This window comes from Molossus molossus, unplaced genomic scaffold (assembly GCF_014108415.1).
Source record: "Molossus molossus isolate mMolMol1 unplaced genomic scaffold, mMolMol1.p scaffold_m16_p_9, whole genome shotgun sequence".
In the NCBI taxonomy this organism is placed as follows: domain Eukaryota; kingdom Metazoa; phylum Chordata; class Mammalia; order Chiroptera; family Molossidae; genus Molossus; species Molossus molossus.
Genome location: NW_023425403.1, coordinates 94,248,284 through 94,270,466, shown reverse-complemented (window position 1 = coordinate 94,270,466; position 22,183 = coordinate 94,248,284). Strand labels below are relative to the sequence as shown.

The following is a 22,183-nucleotide window of genomic DNA, read 5'->3' as shown; positions in this document are numbered from 1 at the left end:
CAGCCCCGGTTGGGGTTGTGTCTCCCTCGCGTGGATGTTTCTCTCTCTTCCTCCCTCTCTCCCTCTCTGTCTATCTGAAGATACATGCAAAAATGTCCTTGGGTGAGGATTAAAAAAAAAAAAGTACAATACAAAATTAACATATTTATATATTTCCTTTCTAGGCTCAAGCAATAAAATACCTATGGAACTTGCTCAAAATCAGATTTAAAAGTATTTAACCAACTTCTTTTAATTGGTTAGACTTGCCCGTACTGTTTTGAATATATGGCCCCTGCACTTAAAGCGGACATGGTGGCCAAGAGCAAGAAATTCAGAGCCCTGAAGCTGTGTGGCCCAGGTACAAATTTCTAAGTCTCTCCAGACATCAGTTTCCTCAGTATCTACCTTACAAGGCTGTTATGAGGATTAAATAAATTAATTTATAAAGTACCTGGAAGTATTCCTGGCATAAAGCAAGTGGCTAGTAGGCTAAATTAATAAAATAAAATAGTGCTGGTACACTTTGATAAAATTGGAGATACATGCCCACAGGAAAGGAAACATCTAGCTTCCATATGGAATTTTGAAATATCCATGCAGGAATAGATTTTACAAAAATCATATTTAAAAAAATTCTCTTGCCCTGGCTGGGTGGCTCAGTTGGATGGAGTGTCATCCTATACACTGAAGGGTTTTGGGTTTGATTCGAGGTCAGAGCACATACGTAGGTTTCGGATTCAATAACTGGTTGGGGCACATACAGGAGACAACTGATCAATGTTTTTCTTATCAATGTTTCTCTCTCTCGCTCTAAAATCAATTAAAAAACATATCCTCAGGTGAGGATTTAAAAAATAATAATAATGCTCTAATTTCATTCAAAATATTGTAATTGAAAAAAAATATATCTTTCACTGCAGTTTAAAATGTCAATCAGAATCTATAGATATGTCCTAAAGAAGTAAGACGTGTCTGCCTGGCTCCTTAATTTTAGACTGTCATTCTCTGTTTTATTCCATTTCGTAACTTTAAACAGGTCAGAACCGTTTTTAAGAATTTTTCCCTCAACTTTATACGACCTATTTTAAACTTTGTTTCCATACAAAAAAGAGTTAACTTAGCATGACCTGAATAAATTCAGTTAACAACTGGCTTACTGTTTTTTTGTTGTTGTTTTACTAAATTGTATAATTATTTAACTGAACTGAAACCTTTCATCAGAAGGAAGCTCCAGCTTCTTCCTGGATAAAACAAATATAATTCTACTGAATTTGAAATATGCCTTATTTGGGCCCTGGCCGGGTCGCTCAGCTGGTTGGAGTGTTGTCCCATACACTGAAAGGTCACAGGTTCGACTCCTGGTCAGGGCACATACCTGGGTTGTAGGTTGGGTCCCAGGTTGGGTTGTGTACTAGAGGCAGCCAATTGATGTTTCTCTCTCACACTGATGTTTCTCTCTCTCTTTCTCTATTTCCCTTTCCTCTCTCTAAAATTAATGAGCGTGTCCATGGGTGAGGATTAAAAAAAGAAAAGAAGAAATATGCCTTTTGGGTCAAAATTTACATTAAAGAATTGTTGAAGACATGAAGCAAGATTTAAAAGTCAAAAGCAATATAAACAAGAGAAGTTTCTTCAAGGACTAAAAGACTGATTACTGTATTTGCTGCATAGTTTATCATTTTTAGAAGCTATTTATAGGTAAGAGAGTGGTGCCAATGGTGGGAAAGACATTCACTCCGCAGACAAGAGGGTGCACAGGGGAGCCGTGGCTAACAAGGCTCCTCCCTGCTGTAGAAAAGGGCGGATGTGAACTGGGTCCCAGTCTCGCGGCGGCCCGTTAAGTAGGTCACCCAGTGCTTTCTACCAGGGAAGAAGGGATGAAGGAAGAGTACAACCAAAACCAAAGCCCGCCCTGCTTATTTTCTTCCCATGATACATACAGAAGTCAAGGTCCCAACCGGGAACCCCCAAACCAAGTTCCTACTTGGAAATGATTTGCATAAATTAGTTTAAAAAATCAATTTTCGGTGTGGCTTAGTGGTTGAGCGTTGACCCATGCACCAAGAGGTCATGATTCCTGGTCGGGGCACATGCTCAGGTTGTGGGCCTGATCCCCAGTGGGGGGCATGCAGGAGGTAGCCAATCGATGTTCTCTCTCATCAATGTTTCTCTCTCTCTCTCCCTTTCCCTTTCTCTCTAAAATCAATAAAGAAAAAATATTAAAAAAAATAAATAAATTTGCGCCCTGGCTGGTTTGGCTCAGTTAGGTGTCCTCCCGTGCACCAAAAGGTTGCAGGGCACATACCTAGGTTTTGGGTTCGATCCAAGCTGGGATTATATACAGGAGGCAACAAATCAAAGTTTCCCTCTCACATCAGTGTCTCTCTCTCTGTCTCTCCCTACCCCTCTCTCTAAAAAAAATCAATAAACATCTCCTCAGGTGAGGATTAAAAAAAAAATCTCTTTGCTTTAATCTAATCATTCCTTAATCAGTCCCCCAAATGTGGCTTTAGAACTGTTTTGTTAAATACTTATAAATTCCTCCAGATCCAGTGTGTAGAACTGCATGGTCATTCTTGGCACAGAAAAAGTGGTAATTCTTGGCACAGGTTTTTTCATCACATCCCACGGTGGCTCCTCTTTTACGACAAAATGTGCATTTCTAAAGAAGAATAGATTTCACTGAGTAAATATGATTAAATGTGATTTTTAAGTCACCAGCCCTAATGTCCTCAGGTACAACATTACTTACATTCGGCCAGTTAGCTAACTAGGATGCTTGGCACGGACTGTTTTATAATGATCTCATTGAAAGCAGAAAACCATTTTTGGTTTTAAAAAAAGCCAGTCTCTTCTCTCTTTTAATAAAAGATTTTCAAACAGCAGGGTTGGCAGAACTGTCCAGTTCAAGGCCCTGGGTCCCGCTGTGGACCTCGAGGCTGTGTCTGGGCAGCCGCTGCTATGCCAGCAGCTGTGTGCGCTCCAGCCAGTCCCTTCCTCTCTCCTAACCCAGGCTCCTCCCCATATATAAAAATCCCTGTTGTACAGAGTTATAATGAGGACAAGGTGAAACATAAGTGAAACACCTTTGGAATTTGTGTAGTAGACTCCAAATTTTTAATTAAAAAAACCCCTGAGCAATAAGCTTTTACTTAGTTCAATTTATTTGCTCTCGTGCTTTATATATTAGTCTACTATTCTGGTATTTTACATATGGAGGCAGTGCAGAGGTGGCTGGGAGGACAGTGTGTGGCCACAGAAGCCCAACTGGTCTAGGGGAATCGGAGCGGCGGCCGCGGCTGATGTATGCCCTGCTCTGGCTGCGTGCAGTGGAAGCACCGTGAGACCACCCGCAGAACGGGGGAGAGCGCACACAGTATTCTAAGGTCGGCACAAGCAGCCACATAAATAAGGAAAATTCAAAACTGTATTTTAAAAATTAGAAAGTATAGGAGAAAGAAAGAAGTATGCTATTGAGGTGAGGAAGACTTCTAAGCAAAGCAGGAAACCCACTTCTATTTTTATCGTGACAAATACCATTAAATATAAAAAGGAAAAGATTAAAAGAAAATGTTTGCTGCATATCTGATAGAGGGTTAGGACTGCTAATGTACACCAAGATGGGAAGGAACAGCTCAGAGAACTGCAGTGGCTAATCAATGGGATGTGGCAGGCGCTGACTAGGATGGGGGAACCATGGAGGTTGAGCTAGCCACCCACATGAAGTTAACATTCCAGTGGACACAGACAACAATCACATGAAGCAAACTTAAAAACACAGTGATATCTGCTCTGTAGAGAATTATCATAAGGAGAAGTGCCAGAGTGTCAGTGGGTCTTGACTTTAGATTGGGTGACCAGTAAAGGCCTCTGAGGAGGTGGTATAGAAGCTCAGAGTGAATAAGAGCTCCTAGCAAAGAAACACCAGGGGAAGGACATTCTAAGTAGAAGGCCTTATGTTCCAGCAGCAAGAACAAGCTTCCCCATTGGCAGGCGTACGGAAGGACTGGGTGGGGGTGCTGGTGTTGTGGGGGCAGAGAGGAGGGCAAGGGGGTAGTCTGGGATAAGATCCAAGGTGTAGTGAGGGCTGTGTCATGTAAGGCTTATAAGCCAAAGTAAGGAGTTGGAGTTTTATCCTCAAGCAATGGGAGCACAAACTGAGCGCGCGCGTGCGCTCGCTCTCTCTCTCTCTCTCTCTCTCTCTCTCTCTCTCCCCCCTCACCCAAGGACATATTTGCATTTATCTTCAGATAGAGCGGGAGGGGGAGAGGGAGGAAGAGAGAGAGAGAGAAACATCGATGTGACAGGGACACATTGAGTGGTCCCACCCACACGACCCCAACCAGGGCTGGGGACAAACTGCAATCAAGGTACGTGCCCTTAGTGGGAACCGAACCTAAGACTCTCTGGTCCGCGGGCCGATGCTCTAACCACTAAGCAAAACCAGCCAGGGCCTGAGAAATATTTTAAAGACACTATTCTGGCTGCTGTGTGGAGAATGGGCTGGGGTAAGAAGGGGCAGGAGAGAAAGCAAGACAGGTATCTGTGGTGTTCAGCAACCATCCAAAAGAGGGAGATCAGCGACTTCACTACAGGGGGTCCGTGACACGGAGAGAGAAGGATGCAAGGTCTGTAGGGTGTACTGATGGGCTGGGTGTTGGTCCGGGGGGGTTGATGAGGAGACCATGATGGATGAATGACGTGCTCTTTTCTGCAGTGAGGAGTGAACAGGTTTGCATGAAGTGTCTACAGGGGTGTAGGGGGTAGAACTGTGCTTTCTTGGCCAGTTTAACATGAGAACTGGATGAGGTCATGTAGGAAGGCTGTTCAGACTGAGGAAGGAGCCCAGGGCAGAGCACTAGACATTCCACACACTTTAGGGGTTGAGCAGAGGAGGAAGAACAGCCAAGGTGCCTGGGAAGCAGCAGCCAGAAAGGTGAGAGTGTGTCCAGGTCAAAAGAATAAAGTGCTTCAAGATGCAGGGCCCAGCCCACTGTGTGATGAACACTGCTGGAAGGTCAACTAAGGACAGAGAAGTGACATTGTAACTGACAAGATTTTTTTGGTGTAGGGAGGGTTTTTTGTTTTGTTTTTTGAGATGACTTGATCAGCTGATCATGTTCATATGCTGAAGGGAATCATCTAATAGAAAGGGGTGTACTGATGTAAAGAGGGTAGAGGGAAATGCAAGGGCCTAGTCCTGTAGAAGGGGAAGGGACTGGTTCCCAAGTCCAAGAAAAGGGTCAGCTTTGACAGGAGGGAGGTCCAGGTGTGACAGAGGTGGAAGGGTGGTGGCTTGGATAGTAGGAGCTCCTACCTAATGGTGGCTGTTTTCTCAATAATAATCAGGCAAAGAATCAACCCTAATATAAACTATGAACTTCGGGTGTTTCTAATCTGTCAATGTAGGTTCATTACTTTGTAACAAATGTATGGTCTTCTGGGGGATGTTGATGGTGGGGGAGGCTGTGCATGTGTGGGGAGCAGGGGTTATATAAGAAATCTCTACCTTCCCCTCAATTTTTCTGTGACCCTAAAACTGCTCTAAAAAATAAATAAAATCTATAAAATAATCAGGGGGTGGAAATTTGAGGTGGGGAGAGGTTTAAAGAGAGATGAGAGGATAGAAACAGTAAATGTGGAGTGTGGAGGGTCTGTTTGAGGCCTGTGGCCATCAATCTAGGATCAGTCACATTTGTGGGGTTTTCTCTAGTTCCCAAGTGCTCAAGTGTGGGTGCTACTCACCACACGCAGGTAACAGAGATGCACTCAGCAGGATCGGGGCTTTGCCGGGACGGTAAGGAAGTGGGCGGCGGGGAGAGGGAGCCCGTGGTGTCTGGAAGTGACTGCAGTGAGGGACCATGGCTACACGGTGGGCTGCTGACTGTAAAGGGATCACTGAAGAACTGCTGGAGCTGGGTGAGCTGAGAGATAGGACCTACCTACAGGAAAATAATGTGCAACGTCTCCAGTGATCAGGAAAATACAAAATAAAACTTTCCTTCAGACTGGCAAAAATGAGTAAGTTTGGATATTCATTTTTGTTAAGTGCTGGGAGCAGTGCTCTTTCACCCACTATGAACAGAAGAATAAAGTGGTACAACCCTTCTGGGGACAGTTTGTCAGCATGTTTCAAAATTTTTAAAGAGAAATCTCTTCCAAGGATGCAAGTACAAAGATGCTGACTCAGCATTAGTTGTAACCGAGAATCAACTCACCATTGAACAACAAAATGGTTTCATGTGTTCGGGGACGTCCTATGGAATTCCATGTAGTCAATACAGAGAATGGAGTCACGTGCTTATAAAAGTGCCACGTCATTCTCACCTTCCACTCTCTTGCACACCCTGTTCCCTCTCTGAATTCCCCCTTCCTCATCTTCATTTTCACCCAAAAGGATTCCTAAGCCCCAACTGCAGTGAGCTGCCTGTGGGCTGAGTGCCCGTTGCTGACCCTTCCAGCAAGTCAGGCTGTGCGGAAAATGTCCATGCAGATGCTGACACCTTCAAGGGCTAAACAAATGTTTCTCAGATCATTAACCTTGTCGTGGTGGTGGCGAGGGCTTGAGGAGCTTACACGTGCTGTACTGCCTATTAAGCTGTGAGGGGCCTTTTGAGGAGGAAGTCTAATGTAATGGACACAGGAGGGTAGCCACTCAACAATCTTCCTTGCTGGGGGGAGCTGACTCAGCTCCAAGGGTAGACCCTGATTAGTTACAGTCACCTCTAGCAATTGGGGCACGGACAGGGGTATGGCCACAATTAACCTCTCTGAAGGGCTCTTATTCCATGCTTGGATATGAACTCTCCCTTTTTCTAGACAGAAACAAGAAAGCCTGATGCTTCAGTTGCTGCAGCCACCCTATGACCACAAAGGGACCAGCTGATTTTGCGGCCAGGTGGCCAGAGAGGATGATGGGCCCCTGATGACATCACTGAGCCACTAAATGAACCAACCTGGAAGCCTGTTTCTTCTCTGGCTAAGTCAGAAAATAAGTATACTTCTTGTTAGAGCCAGTTTGAGTTGGCATTCCTCTTACTTACAGACAAAAGCATTCTAACTCATATATACTTTGCTGATAAAGGATTTTACAGTTTATTTTAAATTATTAAATGTTCAGTCAATCTGAGTTTTCAATACAGGTCCCACATCCTTCAGCTCTCCGAGACGCATCTCTGTCCTTGGTTTATTAACCAAACAGCCTTTGCTTTGAAGGCATCCCCCAAGGGTACGTTCATCTTGTATGAGTAATAAAATCATTTATACTTACCAACCTCCTTCCTCTAAAGATTTCTTTCTTTACTGCTTCCACATCAAAACTTCTATAACCGTTTTTTGGATCATCATTCTCACATTCCACCAGTGCTGCAGAATACAGCTGCAGATTGGAAAAGAAAATAACCAGGGTATGCACAAAGTAATGGCGAAAGCTACAAGTCAGAAAATGGTACCAAAAGTACTTACCAGGAGTGGAAGGTGGTAGACCGGTGACCACTTTTTGGGGTGTGTGAGCAGATCACAAGTCACCCTACTTTTCTTTGGAAATGGCCCCGATCCCCAGGCATATTTCCTATTCCCGATCCCTGACCCCCAATGGCTTACTGACCTCAAGCCGGGCCACTCAGATCTCCTGTCCTAGGAGTGGAATGGGCTCTGAGCCACATGCTCAGAGCAAGCCAGTCTGCAAAACCCAAAACCAAAACAGACCCCAAACCAAAACCAAAAACGAGGGCTAAAGAGGACAGCCTGGGTTCCCGCCGGCTCTCCAGTGCCTGTGGTTCAGAGGGGCCTGCTTGCCTCCTTCAGGAGTCACGATGTACCCCTTTTCTTCGTGTTACTTGAACCAAAGGAATTCAGCTGACCTCCGAATTAAAGATCAACGTATATACATACTTGAACTACTAAGGCATGACAAACAAAATTTTGTGATTCTGGCATATAAGCAAAGATTTCTTGGAAAAGAAACTATGTAGAAAAGGTTAATAAGTTGGAATTCTTCAAAACGAAAACTTTTTGCTCTTTGAAAGACACTGATAAAAAAACCGAAAAGGCAGGAGGAAAAAAATGGCAGCGGAGTGAATGGAAGCTACACAGATCATCTCCCAGGTCCAAACTGGAATTACAACGAAAATAAAGACAAATCATCAGGAAAAGGCAACTGAAAAGCAGCTTGGAGGACCACATAATCAGGGACACTGACTCAATCCTGGTAGGCTTGCAAAGACTCAAGAGGGGGCTGGGAGCCCACGGTCTGCAGTGGCCTGGGCTGGGACCTGTAGTGGGCTCGGCTGGCACATGCGGGCTCAGCTAGCACCTGCGAACTTGGCTGGGAGCTGCACCCTCGGATAGGTGCTGCACCTCGGATAGGTGCTACACCCTAGGCTGGGAGCTGCCATAACCTCAGCTGGGACCTATGGCCTTGGCTGGGACCTGCGGGCTCCGCTGGGAGCTGCACCCTCAGCTAGGAGCTACGACCTCGGCTGGGAGCAAAGGCCTTAGCTGGGAGCCGCACCTTTAGCTGGGAGCGGAGCCCTCGGGTTAAACTCCCAAGCAGCTCCACAATGCAGAGCCCGGACAGAGGCTAAATAAGCAGCAGCTACTCACCTTGGGCTCCAGCAGAGGGAGGGCAGACTGGACTGGAACTGTGTGGGGACACTCGGGATATGGAGGGCACTCAGAGCTTTTGCTGAGTGCAGCCACGCAGGACTGTGGTCCTCTTACTCCTTCCCAGGTCCCTGGGGAGAGGCGGCGGCCCCTCCCTCGGAGATTCAACCCCACCTGGCGGCCACTGAAATACTAATTGAGGCCCATTACCAACCAGCATCGGCCCCACCCTCGGGAAATCCTCTTACACTGAGCACCTGAGGGAGTTTTTCAGTCAACTCAGAAACCAAGGTTCTTCAGGTGACCGCTACTAATAGCCTCCAGGCAAAAATGCTAGAGGATAACTACCATTCCCTGGGCTAGCTACTCTAACCAGGAAAGTAAAACTTGACAGTGGTGTTTAAAGTGGATCCTCCCTGCCTCATCCAAACCCAGGAGAGGGAGCCACAAACAACAGAACACCAACACCCACAGGGAAAATTTGGCAGACTCCAAAACCCACTGTGATAGCAAAATGGTGAACAACAGAAACAAAAGCCAAATGAAAGAACAAGAGACCTCTACCGAAGATGAGATAAATAAGGTGCAGTTAAGCAAGTTAACAGAACTAGAATTCAGAGCCATGATCTTGAGGAAGCTCAACAGCAGGTGTAAGGACATGAGCACCATGAGTAAAGACATAGAAATGTTGAAAATCAACCAGTTGGAAATTAAAAACCACCAAAAAGAAATGAAGAAAGACATATCAGAAGTAAAAAACATATTGGAAAGTCTAAATAGCAGAGTAGAGGAAGCTGAGGACCGGATCAGTAAATTAGAAGATAGGGTAGAAAAAATGAACCAATCAGAAAAGCAAAAGGAAAAAAACAATAAAAAAGCAGGAAAACAGCTTAAGAGAACTGTGGGACAACTGAAAACTAACAACAATCGCATCATAGGATTCCCCGAAGAAGAAAATGAGCAAGGGTTAGAGAATATATGTGAAGAAATAGTGACAGAAAACTTCCCTAATTTGGTGAAGGAAGAAGGCATTCAAGTTCAAGAAGCACTGAGAGCCCTAAGTAATAAGAACCCAAACAGGCCCACACCAAGACACATAGTAATCAAAGTGCCAAAAATTAAAGACAAAGAAAGAATCCTAAACGCAGCAAAAGATAAGCAACAGGTTACCTACAAAGAAAACCCCATAAGGCTCTCAGGTGACTTCTCAAAAGAAACACTACAGGCCAGAAGGGAATGGCATGAGGTAATCAAGGTCATGAAAAACAAGGATCTGAATCCAAGACAACTCTCTCTAGCAAGGCTATCATTTAAAATAGAAGGTCAAATAAAGAGCTTCCCAGACCAAAAAAGGCTAAGGGAACACATTAGCACCAACCAGCACTGCAAGAAATGTTAAAAGGACTGCTGTAATTAGCAGGAGAAATACGAAAAAAAATATAACCACACTAAACAAGAATGGCAATAAATAATCACCTTAAATGTAAGTGGATTGAATGCTCCCATAAAAAGACACAGAGTAGCTGATTGGATAAGAAAGCAAGACTCATCTATATGTTGTTTACAAGAGACCCACCTCACAACAAAAGACTCACATAGGTTGAAAGTGAAGGGATGGAAAAAAATCTTCCACGCAAACATAAAGGGGAAAAAAAGCTGGGGTAGCAATACTCATATCTGATAAAATAGATTTCAAAATGAAGGCCATAACTAGAGAAAAAGAAGGCCACTACATAATATTGAAAGGATCTATCCAACAGGAAGATATAACTTGAATAAACGTATATGCACCCAATATAGGAGCACCAAAATATATTAAAAATGTTCTGGAGGACGTCAAAGGAGAAATCGATAGCAATACAATCATAGCAGGGGACTTCAACACCCCGCTGACATCACTGGATAGATCCTCTAGACAAAAAATTAGCAAGGAAACAGAGACTCTAAATGAAGCACTAGACCAAATGGATTTAATAGATATCTACAGAGAATTACACCCCAAAACTACAGAATTCACATTCTTCTCAAGTGCACATGGGACATTCTCAAAGAGAGACCACATGTTAGGACACAAACTAAGTCTCTACTAGTTCAAGAAGACTGGAATCATATCAAGCATCTTCTCAGATCACAATGGCATGAAACTAGAAATCAATTGCAACAAGAACATGCAAAGACATTTGAACACATGGAAGCTAAATAGCATGTTATTAAACCATGAATGGGTTACCGAGGAGATCAAGGAAGAAATTAAAAACTTCCTGGACACCAATGAAAATGAAGACACAACAACACAGAATCTATGGGATGTAGCGAAAGCAGTTCTGAGAGGGAAGTTTATAGCACTACAGGCCTACCTCAAAAAACAAGAAAAATATCTAATAGACTATCTAACCTCACAACTTAAAGAACTAGAGAGCAAACAGAAAGAAAACCCCAGAGCAAGTAGAAGGTAGGAAATAGTAAAGATCAGAGCAGAAATTAACGACATAGAGTCCAAAGGAAAAAACAAAACAAAACAATTCAAAGGATCAATGAAACAAAGAGCTGGTTTTTTGAAAAGATAAACAAGATTGATGGACCCTTAGCTAGACTCACCAAGAAACAAAGAGAGAGAACCTAAATACACAAAATCAGAAATAAAAGAGGAGAAGTAACAACTGACACCACAGAAATACAAAAGATCGCTAACAACTACTATGAACAATTATATGGCAACAAATTCGACAATATAAGCGAAATGGAAAAATTTCTAGAAACACAGTCTCCCAAAACTGGACCAGGAAGAGATAGAAAACTTGAACAGACCAATAACAACAGAAGAAATTGAAGATGTAATCAAGACTCTCCCAGCAAACAAAAGCCCAGGCCTGGATGGCTTCACGGGGTAGTTTTACCAAACATTCAAAGAAGAACTAACACCCATTCTCCTCAAATTATTTCAAAAAATTCAAGAAGAAGGAAGACTTCCAAACTCATTTTATGAAACCAGCATAATTCTAATTCCAAAACCAGAAAAAGACATTACAAAGAAAGAAAAGTACAGGCTATTATCCCAGATGAACATAGATGCCAAAATCCTGAACAAAATACTAGCAAATCGGATCCAGCAATACACCAAAAAAATTATTCACCATGACCAAGTGGGATTCATCGCAGGGATGCAAGGCTGGTACAATGTTCGCAAATCAATAAACGTGATACACCACATAAATAATATGAAGAATAAAAACCACATGATCATATCAATAGATGCCGAAAATGCCTTCGACAAAATCCAGCATCCATTTCTGATAAAAATGCTCAGCAATGTGGGAATAGAAGGATCACATCTTGACACAATAAAGGCCATATATGAAAGACCTACAGCCAACATCATACTCAATGGGTAAAAACTAAAAGCATATCCCTTAAGAACAGGAACAAGGCAAGGATGCCCACTTTTGTCACTCTTATTTAACATAGTACTGGAAGTCTTCGCCACAGCAATCAGACAGGAAGAAAAAATAAAAGGGATCCAAATTGGAAAGGAGGAAGTGAAAATATCATTATTCGCAGATGACATGACACTATATGTAGGAAACCCCAAAGACTCTATAAAAAATTTAATAGACTTAATAAATGAATTTGGCAAAGTAGCAGAATACAAAATTAATGTCAAGAAATCAATGGCACTCTTATACACCAATGATGAACTCACAGAAAGAGAAACTAAGAAAACAATCCCATATATCATTGCGGCAAAAAAAAATTACGATACCTAGGAATAAACATAACTAAAGAATTAAGGACCTATTCACAGAAAAGTACAGGTCATTGAAAAAAGAAACAGAGGAAGATATAAAAAAGTGGAAGCATGTTCATGGATTGGAAGAACTAACATCATTAAAATGTTAATTAAATGTTCATACTATCCAAAGCAATCCATAGATTCAATGCAATCCCCATCAAAATACCAATGGCATACTTCACAGAATTAGAACAAGTACTTCAAAAGTTCATATGGAACCAAAAAAGACCTCGAATAGCCACAGCAATCTTGAAAAAGAAGAACAAAGTTGGAGGGATCACATTACCAGATTTCAGGTTATATTACAAAGCCACTGTAAATCAAACCAGACTGGTCTTGGCACAAGAACAGGCATATAGACCAGTGGAAAAGAACAGAGAACCCAGAAATGGACCCAAGGCAATATGCTCAATTCATATTTGACAAAGGTGGCAAGAGCACACAGTGGAATAAGGACAGCCTCTTTAATAAATGGTGCTGGGAAAATTGGACAGCTACTTGCCGAAAAATGAAACTAGACCATCAACTTACACCCTACACAAGAATAAACTCAAAATGGATAAAAGACTTAAATGTGACTCATGAATCCATAAAAATCCTAGAAGAAACTGTAGGCAACAAAATTTCAGACATCATAAGCAGCAGAATTTTCACTGATACATCACCTAAGGCAACAGTAACAAAGGAGAAAATGAACACATGGGACGACATCAAACTCAAAAGCTTCTGCACAGTGAAAGATACAATCATCAAAACAGAAAGGCTACCCACTGTATGGGAGAGCATAATTTCCAATGATATATCAGATAAGGGGTTAATTTCCAATATATATAGAGTGCTCATACAACTCCGCAAAAGGAACACAAAGAACACAATTAAAAAAAATGGACAGAGGAACTAAATAGACACCTCTCCAAACAGGACATACAAATGGCCAAGAGACATATGAAGAAATGCTCAGCGGCACTAATCATCAGAGAGATGCAAATTAAAACAACAATGAGGTATCACCTCACACCTGTCAGAATGGCCGCCATCAACAAATCATCAAACTACAAGTGCTGGCGAGGGTGTGGAGAAAAGGGGACTCCAGTACACTGCTGGTGGGAATGCAGACTGGTGCAGCCACTATGGAAAACAATATGGTGTTTCCTCAAAAAATTAAAAATTGAACCTCCATTTGACCCAGTGATCCCACTTCTGGGAATATACCCTAAGAAGCTGAAATACCAATCAGAAAGAATATATGTACCCCTATGTTTATAGCAGCACTATTTACAATAGCTAAGTACTGGAAACAACCCAAGTGTCCACATGTGAACGAATGGATAACAAAGCTTTGGTACATATACACAATGGAGTACTATGCAGTTATAAGAAAGAAAGATCTCTTATCCTTTGAGACTACATGGAGGGACCTGGAAAGTATTATCCTAAGCGAAACAAGCCAAACAGAGAAAGACAAGTATCATATGATCTTACTTATTTGTGGAATATAATGAACATAACAGTCTGAGGAATGGGGTAGTCCCAGAGATGTGGAAGTGGGGTATAGACTGACAATCCCCAGAAGAGGGCGTGGTTGGAGATAAACCACAGAACTTATATGCATGTATACATGAACAATGGACATGGACAACAAAGCTGGGGACAGGGCAGGAAGAGAGGGGGCGGGAGGGAATCATTGGGGGAAAAGGAGGAACATCTGTAACAAAAATAAATAAATTAATAAAAAACATACAAACAAAAAACCTAAAAAAGCAAATCAGAGACTGGGAGAAAATATTCACAATATGTATATCTGACAAAAGACTTTCATCAGGAATATAGGAACAATTCTTACAACTCATAATAAAACAAACAAATTAAAAATGGGCAAAACATTTGAACAGACACTTCATAGAAAGAGCTATAAATGTTGAATAAGCCCATGAAAAGAATCTCAATATCATTAACGCTTAGGCAAATTAAAACCACACTAAGATACTAACATACACTCACTTGACTGGCAAGAATGAAAAAGACTGAAAATACAAGTGTCAAGGATACAGAGAAAATGAAATTCTTACACGTTGTTGTTAGAAGTGTAAAATGATGTAATCACTTTTAAACATACACTTAACTTATGACCCAGCTGGATAAGTTGCCCCCAGCATTCCTCTTCTATGTATTTGCCCAAGAGAAATAAAAGCATATGTTCACACACAAAGACTCATATACAGATGTTAATAGCAAAAATAAAAAGGAAAAATATACAGACACATTCAGTAACATAGTAGAAAGTGTACTGAGCAAATACTGTACTGAGAAAAGAAAGCCAGACTCAAACGAATACATGCTGTAGGATTTCTCTCATATGAGATTCAGGAAAAGACAAGGTGGGGACTAGGGGTGGGGAAGAAGAGGTCCCAAGGAGGCAGGAGGCAGAAGGGAATGTTTTGGGATAATGGACATGTTGTATATCTTGATGGTGATTGTGGTTACACTGGTAAATACATGTCTTAAAACTGTCCAAACTGTATACTTAAAGTAGATGAATTTTGTTTTATATAAATTATAACAATAAAGTTTACTAAAAATAGTAGCAAATTAACATAAAAATATACTAAAATAAAATATCATGATCAAATAGTGTTAATCTCAGAATGGTGTTAACAGCAGAAAAGAAGCACGTAACATATTACTAACAAATTCAAAAGAGAAAACTGTAGACATGAAGACCATATGGAGCCCATGAATTAGAATCCTTTGTTATACAGAAAGTTATTAGGACAATAGATGAAACCTGAGTGGTTTGAGGATTAGGTGGTAGTAATATATTAATGTTAATTTTCTGAATTTTATAGCTATATTGTAATTATGTGAAAGAGTGTCCTTGTTTGTAGGAAATACGCACTAAAGTATTCAAGAAAGGTGTCCCAATTTAATTTCGAATGGTTCCAACAACAAAATCCTTGTTCTGTATGTGCGACTTTTCATAATATTCAATATTCTAACTTTTAGCAAACTAGAAAAAGGAAACATACTTTTTTTTAAAGTTTTTTTTTTTCCTTTATTGATTTTAGAGTGAGAGGAAGTGACAGATAGAAACATCGATGAGAGAGAACACTGACTGGCCGCCTCCTGCATGCCCCCACTAGGGATCAGGCCCACAACCTGGGCATGTGTCCTGACCAGGAATTGAACCAGTGACCTCTTGGTGCATGGGTCGACCCTCCTGAGCTACACTGCCTGGACATCCTTATTTTTTTTAATATGTCTTTTATTGATTTTTGAGAGAAAGAGAGAGAGAGAGAGAGAGAGAGAGAGAGAGAGAGAAACATCCACGTAAGGGAGAAACATGGACCGGCTGCCCCCTGCAAGCCTCACACTGGGGATCGAGCCCACAATCCCTGCATGTGCCCTGACTGGGAATCTAACTGGGACCTCTCAGTCCATGGGACGATGCTCAATCCACTAAGCCACACTGGTCAGGCAGAAAACATTCTTATTTTAATAAAGTGAAGCATTAAAAACATAAAGTATACACAAGTTTAAAACCTTAGAAGCATCCAATCAATATAAGAAACAAGACAAAGCTCCCTACTTCAAAAGCTTCTATAAATAAATAAATAAATAAAAATTTCTAATCACTATAACAGAATGTTCTAGAAAAATGCAATAAAACAAGAAAGAGAAATTAAGAGGCCCAAAAATTAAAAGGAAAAAAATCATCTTTATTTACAGATGAGGCTTGTCCAAACAAAATAATCCAGGTGAATTTAAAGACTTTTAGAATTAATGTGAGTTAGCAAGATTGTTGGATAAGATCAATAAATAAAAATCAATAGTGTTTTAAAAAAATCAATAGTGTTTGTATATACCAATAATAGCTCATTTTAAACAGGTATTAGGAAAAAGTAACAAAACAAACCCAGGAATAAGCCTAACCCAAAGTTTTAGACCTTCAAAGAAAAGAAAAAAGTCCTGATCATTTCTAAAATTCATAAAAGACCTGAATAATGGGAGAGACAAACCCCGTTAATGGATAGAAAAACTCATTTATCATGAGAGTGCCTAATTTTTCCCAAACTGATCTACAAATTCAATGGGGTTTCAGTTAAAATTCTAACGGGAATTTTTATGAAACCTGGTAAGCTGATCCCAAAATTCAAATCTCACACAAAATATGCCAATGTTTATCATAAAATCATAGTAACTGAGACATTGTTGTACCAGCTCAGTGACAGACAAAGTGACCAATGGAACAGAATAGAGAGCCAGAAACACATCTGTACACATATGATATACTACATTGTTAGTACAATGGATAAGCACGAGGGTTCTAGACCTAGAAAGCCTGGGTGAGAATTTAATGACCTTGGGCAAGTGATGTAACTTCTCTGTGACTCAGTAGTTTCATCTTTGGGCATAACAATGCCTACTTCTTAGGGCTGTTATGAGGAGTAATAGTTTAATATAGGTTAAGCTTCCAGACCATTATCTTATACCTAGAGAACACTGAATAATAATAGTTATCATTATTACCACTACAAATCGGTGAGGAAAGGATAGATTATTCAATAAATAGTGCTGGAAAAAGTGGTTAATCATATAAAAATAAAAGTATATCTATACTAGAATCCAGTTGGATTAAGAAGCTATATGAGAAAAACCAAATTTTAAAACTTCTGTGAAAAAATAAAAAGAATTTTAGTATGAAAGAATTTCTCAGCGGAAAAAACAATCTCAGAAATTATATAGAAAAATAATGATGAACTTAATGATTACAAGATTTGTCCTGATAGAAAACACCATAAATGAATGTAAAAGAAACATATATAATAAAGCATTAGAACCTAGTTATATGTAAATAAACAAAACCAACATCTCAAAGATAAAATGTAGTCTATAAACACAAGTCACAGAAGTGAAAAAGAGAACCACTCATTCACACAGCAAATAAGGCACAACTCCACTGGTAATCTAAGAACTGCAAACAAAAACAACAACGAGGACCTTTGTGGTCCCTGAGAAAGAAGATACCTACCAAGAAGAGATCCTGGTGGCCAAGGCTCAAAATTAAAAACAAACAACAACAAAAAAAACAGAGCATAGCAGCCATTTCTAAATAGGGGCCTTTCATGCAAACTACACTTCAGGGAGAAGCCTGCATTAAGATGCCTGCCTCCTGCACTAAACTGCCTTCTGTGCTGTGTTCCTGCCATCTGAGCCAGCCCTTATAAAGAAGTTCCTGTAATCCTATTTCAACCAATAGGGCTGAGGCTTTCCCCATCCAATCATCCAATCAGAGTTGTACAGGTATAGCCATTAGCATCCTCACCAAACAATCAGAGCAACTCCATCATAACCAGCCAGGACAGTGCTTTTGGACCAATCAAACTGTGAGGATTTGGTGTCCTCATTTGCATGAGGATGGACCAATCAGGGGACCAGAGGCAAGGCCTTCTCTCTATATGTCAGCTCCCCTCTAGCCCAGAGAGCACATTTCCCTTTCCCAAGGCTGAAAACACTGAAGATGTATTGCTGGAGCGGAGCAGAGCAGAGCTGTCTAACAGAAAAGGCATGCCCCAGGGATGCCTCACAACTGTGCTGTTCCACAGCCCCACTATTTCATAATTGAGCTATAACACAATTGAGTTGTTTACACTGAGTAGTTTTCTTGTTCACTGAACCTCAAATTGGGGATTCCTATTGGCACTACATTGGCGCCAATGATTGGTTGACACTGTCACACCCATCAAAGAGGAAAACATTAAAATCTCATAATATCAAGTGTTGGTGAGGAAGAAGAGAAATGAATTCTGAAGCAATAGTGGAAGTAAAACACAGAGAGCTTTTTGGCACATGCAGTGAGGTGCACAGTGCTCCCTCCCCGCGCCCAGCAGTTCTGCTTTTCACTCTGTGCCTTAGGCCAGGGAAATTCTCCTGTGAATTAGGAGACCTATACAAGGATGTTCATGACAGCTAAAGTTAGTTATAAAAAAACACACAGAAAATAAAAAAACAGTGTAAAAACCTAACTGTTTATTCCCAGATGAATACTTAGATAGTGATCCAGTCATGAAATGGAATACTTATAACATTTAAAATTAAAGGCAGAGCTATAGATAAATCTCAATAATCTACAGACTTTGATAGAACTTCTATAAAGCCCAAGAACATGTAAAACAATATCATACCTAATTTATAAATATTTAAATATATGTGGTGGGAGCACAACGCTAAAAACACAAGATAAAAAAAAATACAAATTTGTGACAGCAATTCTCTCTCAGGAGGAATAGATCAGGGAACAGAGAGAAGTAGAGGGTCCTTAACGATGTATGTTTTATTTCTTTAGAAAACGTGAAGCTGAAGCAAATATGTAATATCCTGATTTTACAAATCTGGTTGAATTGTCTATGGGTATCTGTTATACGTGAAATATTTCATTTACATTTCTTTAAAAAAGCTTCTTCATAATTCTTGTTTTTTGTTGTTGTTCTTGTTTGTTTTTTTAGAGAGGGAGGAAGGGAGAGGGACAGAAACATTGATGAGAGAGAACATCGACTGGCCGCCTCCTGCATGCCCCTCACTGGAGATTTGGCCCACAACCTGAGCATGTGCCCTGACTGGGAATTGAACCAGTGACCTCCTGGTGCATGGGTCAATGCTCAACCACTGAGCCACACTGGCTGCGCTCTTATGTGCTATATCAGTTATAAATAAAATTAAAAGTAATCATAAGGTGGTAAGATCTAAAACAATTTAAAAGGTTAGAAAAATATGCTCCCCAAATTCTCACTTAAAAGTCCAAACCTTGGCCAACTCATCATTCTTTATATTCAAAGTACCATTTTTCTACTTTGGTATGTCCTCCCCTAAAAGTACTTATGTGTTTTCAAGTAACTTACCAAGCAATTTTCATGAGCAGCTATTTCCTCTGATGGTGCACAGTACAGGATTCCACACTCAAGGTCTTTGGGACAAAGGGCACATGTCCTTCTTTCCAGCTTTCTTGAAACCTGAAGGCCACCTATAAATAACACCCCTGATGAGAAACGGAAAAGTGGAATTTCTTGTTCTCAGTAACACCTCCATTAGTCTTCAAGTAGAAGGAAGTTACTTGTTTTCATGAGAGACTTTCAACTCCCAGGGAACACAAAATCGGGACCCAAGTAGAAAAGCAACTTACTTTGTATTTTTAATGGCTTAATTAAAGAAAACATAATGAATTCATTTCAAATGTCTAAACATGAGGAAAACCTTTATTCAAGAAATGCAAGCAGGAACTTAAATACAAAGCTTTCAAAACACTGCCTTGCCCATAGTAAGCTCTCAATAATTATTACTGTCATTATAAATCAACAAGAAAACAATGGCGTATTCAAGAAATAGTGCTCTGGCCCCGGCCAGTGTGGCTCAGTTGGTTGGGCGTCGTCCTGTGCACTGAAGGGTTGCCAGTTCTGAAAGGGGTGGGAGAGAATAATAGAATAGCAAAGAACTAATCGTAATGGGATGCTAGTCATAGTTATAAGAAATGTTGAACATCTTACTCTGTTAATTGTGACTGCTTTGTTCTGATTAAAGAAGCCTATTCTGACCTGGCTGGGAGCTGGACACCCCGGGATTTTACCTCAGGAATTCCCCTTACTGAAGAACTGCATCCCCCCACCCCAATCATGGAAAGACTAACAGCCTTGGAGTCTTGGCGTCCTGCCCTGGAGACAGCCCACATTCCCCAGCTCCCATTACTTCCTCATGCCTGTAATCTGTAACTGTTTTACCCACTGTTATTCCCTTTGCCCAATATAAGTGACGGGATATGGAGGGAGTGCAGAGCAGAGTTTTACAGGATGACCTGGTTGCTCTCCTATACTGCCGCCAACATTGGAATAAAAGCTTATATATGATTCTACCTTGTCTCTGCTTAATTGGCTCAAGTAGTGACAGGTGGGCAGACCCATTTGTTGTCCGGGTTCAGTATGATTCCGGGTCAGGGCACATGCCCAGGTCACAGGCAGCATTCTTGGTGGGGGTGTGCAGGAGGCAGCCAGATCTATGTTCGGCTCTCACAGTGATGCTTCTCTCTCTCTTCCTCGCCCTCTAAAATTCAACTGAAAAAAATAAAGGTTAGCTACTTGTCAAAAATATTTTACTATGTCATATGTTCAAAAATAAATTTTGGGTGAATTAAAGAAGTAAATGAGCAGTGTACTTTAATTTAAATGTTTTTTTTAATCTAGCATTATAAGTTATGAAAAAAAGATACATGAAAGTAGAAAAGCCCTGGCCGGTTTGGCTCAGCGGTTAGAGTGTCGGCCTGTGGTCCAGAGAGACCCAGGTTCGGTTCCTGCTAAGGGCGTGTGCCTCAGTTGCTGTTTGTCCCCGGCCCTGGTTGGTTGTGCGGGTGGCAGCCACTCGATGTGTCCCTTTCATGTCAATGTTTCTCTCTCTCTCTCCCTCTTCCTCTCTCTCCCTCCCACTCTGTCTGAACAAAAAAATGGAAAAATGTCCTTGGGTGAAGATAAAAAAAAAAAGTAGAAAAAAAATGTTTTTGTTTTTTTTTTTAAAAGGAGAGGAATGGCTCTGGCTGGTTTGGCTCAGTGGTTAGAGCGTCGGACTGTGGTCCGGAGAGACCCGGGTTTGGTTCCCACTAAGAGCATGTGCCTTGGTTGCGGTTTGTCCCCGGCCCTGGTTGGGTCGTGTGGGTGGCAGCCACTAGATATGTCCCTTTCACGTCGATGTTGCTCTCTCTCTTCCTCTCTCTCCCTCACACTCTATCTGAACAACAACAACAACAAAAAAACCAGAGAGGAATGGAAGAAACAGAAGAAACCTAAGAGGTAGGAGGAAGGAGGAAGAACAGAGAGAAAGGAAACAGCCAGCTGTTCCCAATATTGCACCTGGCCTGTTAGTGAGAGGTAACCTCTAACTTATGAGTTTGCTATTAATTTGGCCACAAGTGTCCATTTAACATTTCTTTGCCTTTTCCAATGCTCATCCTCTTATTCATTTGGATTTACTTGACCATTTAATGGTGAAATTTTTAAAGTTAGATGAGGTTAATCACTTAAGTGGTCCTAAAAGTCCTTTTTGTAGTTCAGAAGTGTAAGATCATTTGGTCTCTCTCTTTCTTTTTTTAAATCCTCACCCAAGGACATTTTTCATCAGATGGGGGGGAGGGGCACAGTGATTGGCTGCCTTCTCTTTCTCTCTCTCTCTCTCCCTCTCCCTCCATTGATTTCAGAGAGAAAAGGGAAGGAAATGGAGTGGAGAGAGAGAGAGACAAAACAATGTGCCCTGACTGAAATCGAACCAGTAACTTTGGTGCACAGGGTAGCGTTCAACCAACTGAGCCACACAGGCCAGGGCTTTTGGTCTTTCTTACATTAGATATTGCATTTCACAAAGTCAGAAGACTGCACTTTGGAGCTAACATTTATTTCACATTCTGATGAGTTTTATCTTTAATTTCTGTTTCCTGAAACATAATTCAAGCCAGAAATGTGAGCCTCAGGTGTAGCTGAAGATTTTCTAGGACCCTCATTTTAAAAAAGCATAAAGAAATAGGTGAAATTAATTTTAATCCAATCCACTATATCCAAAATATTATCCTTTCAACATCTAATCAGTATAAAAATTAATTTATTCTTTTGTACTGAGTCTTGAAACCCAGTGCATTTTTTGCTCACCTGTCTCAGTGGGATGAGTCACATTTTAAGTGTTCAAAAGACATATGTGGTGAGTAGGTACTGTACCAAAGGGCACAGCTGAGGCTATAAAAAATGAGACGGAATTGTCTGCAAGAAGCTTACAAAACAG

At 41.0% G+C, this 22,183-nt stretch overlaps 1 protein-coding gene across 1 annotated transcript in view; it reads right to left on the bottom strand.

Moving 5' to 3' along the window:
- SETDB2 (SET domain bifurcated histone lysine methyltransferase 2) overlaps positions 1-22,183 on the bottom strand; it is a 110,520-nt gene that overhangs the window by 18,651 nt on the left and 69,686 nt on the right. The window contains exons 12-14 of the mRNA XM_036250338.1: positions 19,273-19,394; positions 7,253-7,360; positions 2,514-2,644 (exon numbers count right to left, since the gene is read on the bottom strand). Coding sequence (XP_036106231.1) covers positions 2,514-2,644; positions 7,253-7,360; positions 19,273-19,394 — 361 coding nt within the window. The remainder of the gene's footprint in view (positions 1-2,513; positions 2,645-7,252; positions 7,361-19,272; positions 19,395-22,183) is intronic.